This window comes from Bombina bombina, chromosome 1 (assembly GCF_027579735.1).
Source record: "Bombina bombina isolate aBomBom1 chromosome 1, aBomBom1.pri, whole genome shotgun sequence".
Lineage (NCBI taxonomy): Eukaryota > Metazoa > Chordata > Amphibia > Anura > Bombinatoridae > Bombina > Bombina bombina.
This window is the reverse complement of record NC_069499.1, coordinates 1,418,579,803-1,418,581,640: the sequence shown is the minus strand read 5'-3', so window position 1 is coordinate 1,418,581,640 and position 1,838 is coordinate 1,418,579,803. Positions and strand designations below refer to the sequence as shown.

The following is a 1,838-nucleotide window of genomic DNA, read 5'->3' as shown; positions in this document are numbered from 1 at the left end:
TGCTTATATGTATATGTATGTATGTGTGCAGAGTTTTAAACTTATATTTCAATACAACATCATAGTTTATATGTAAGTGACAAACTCTAATGCATCCCCATAGAAGTCTTTTATGTTAGGAATTTAGGGCACCTGCTAAACTGAGCAGACCCGTTGAACTTGTAACTTACTAAGATTTATAGACAATGGGGCCGAATTATCAAGCTCCGAATGGAGCTTGATGTCCCTGTTTCCACACGAGCCTTCAGACTCGCCGGAAACAGTAGTTATGAAGCAGCGGTCTAAAGATCGCTGCTCCATAACTTGTCCATCTGCTCTGAGGCTGCGGACATCAATCCGCCTGATCCTATATGATCAGGCTGATTGATACCCCCTGCTGTGAATCTGCAAGGGGCAGCATTGCACATGGCGCATTTATCGATGTGCAGCTACGTATGTCCGTTCGCCCTTTAATAAATCAGTCCCAATGTCAAGTGATATGGAATAAAATGTTGTTACATGTGCTAATCCTATCCTGCAGACCAATCTAAATTTCATAGAGAAGGTAAAAAACATGTTTTCTTGACCAATTTTGTTTTTATAACTTCTTTGACATCCTTATTTCTCATGCTGTAGATAATAGGATTCAGCATTGGAGTCACCGCTGTGTAAATAATTGGCACAGTCTTGTCAAGCTCTGGAGAGTACCTGGAATGTGGACGTAAATATATAAACATAAGGGTTCCATAATAAAGAGAGACCACTGTGAGGTGAGAGGCACATGTGGAGAATGTTTTATGTCTTCCATGGGAGGACTGTATCTTCAGTACGTTGGAGATGATGTAAATATAGGAAATAATAGTGAGAAAAAAGGCAAACACAGCTATGATCCAAGCTGAGATGTACATTCCAAGCTCATTGAGCCAGGGGTCTCTGCAAGACAATTTTAAGAAAGGAGGCACCTCACAGAAAAGGTGGTTGACATGGTGGGATCTGCAGTAAGGCAGTTGAAAAGTAAATAAAACATGGATGGTTGAATTAATGAAGCCCACAGCCCAGGATGCAGCAGTTAGAATCATTATGAACCTTTTGTTCATAATAATTTTGTATAACAAAGGCCTACAGATAGCTGCATACCTATCATAAGCCATAACAGCCAATATAATACATTCAGTGGCTCCTAATGCTAAAGAGAAGAACATCTGTGATGCACATTCCAACAGAGTAATGCTCCTGTCCTTAGATATAGTGTTCACCAGAAGTTTAGGAACTATGGTGGATGAAAAACAGATATCAATGAATGAGAGGTTGCTGAGAAAAAAATACATAGGTGTTTGAAGCTGAATACTGGTTTGTACAGCTAGAATTAACAATATGTTCCCACACAGCGTAATTATATACATCACCATGAAAATAATAAAATATATAACCTGAAGGTATGGGGAATCAGAAAGTCCAAGGAGGATGAAACTGGTTGCAAAAGTTTGATTTGTATATCCCATTACAGAACAAAAAACAAATAATATTTTCCTTGATGTCTTTTTTGTTGCATCAGTTATTTGATGGGTTAAAAGCACTACAGAGGTTCATTTTAATAAATCATTTTAATCCACAAATTAATTATTTTAATCCATTTTATTGGGTAAAATGTTTACAATCCAGGTTGTCTAAACACAGTTTTTGAGAACTAAGATACAACAGGTTTTAATTCTTATATAAAGTATTAAATAGTTTTGATTATAGGTTTATTGCTGTCATTTTTAATTAGCTTGTATCTGGATGTATGTCCTAATAATGTTGAGTCTGATGGGGGCCAATATGAGGGTATTTGTTTAATACTCATGAGTTTTCAATTGATA

The 1,838-nt window shown here is 36.8% G+C and overlaps 1 protein-coding gene across 1 annotated transcript; it reads right to left on the bottom strand.

Moving 5' to 3' along the window:
* Window positions 1–533: 533 nt before the first annotated feature.
* LOC128665417 (olfactory receptor-like protein OLF1) lies at window positions 534–1,481 on the bottom strand. The gene has a single exon (XM_053719924.1). The coding sequence runs from the start codon at window positions 1,479–1,481 to the stop codon at window positions 534–536; it is 948 nt and encodes a 315-aa protein (XP_053575899.1).
* Between the last annotated feature and the right edge of the window lie 357 nt (window positions 1,482–1,838).

Bases quoted from the DNA above. Each gene is read 5' to 3' on its own strand.
- LOC128665417 (XM_053719924.1), bottom strand. From the start codon at position 1,481: ATGGGATATACAAATCAAACTTTTGCAACCAGTTTCATCCTCCTTGGA.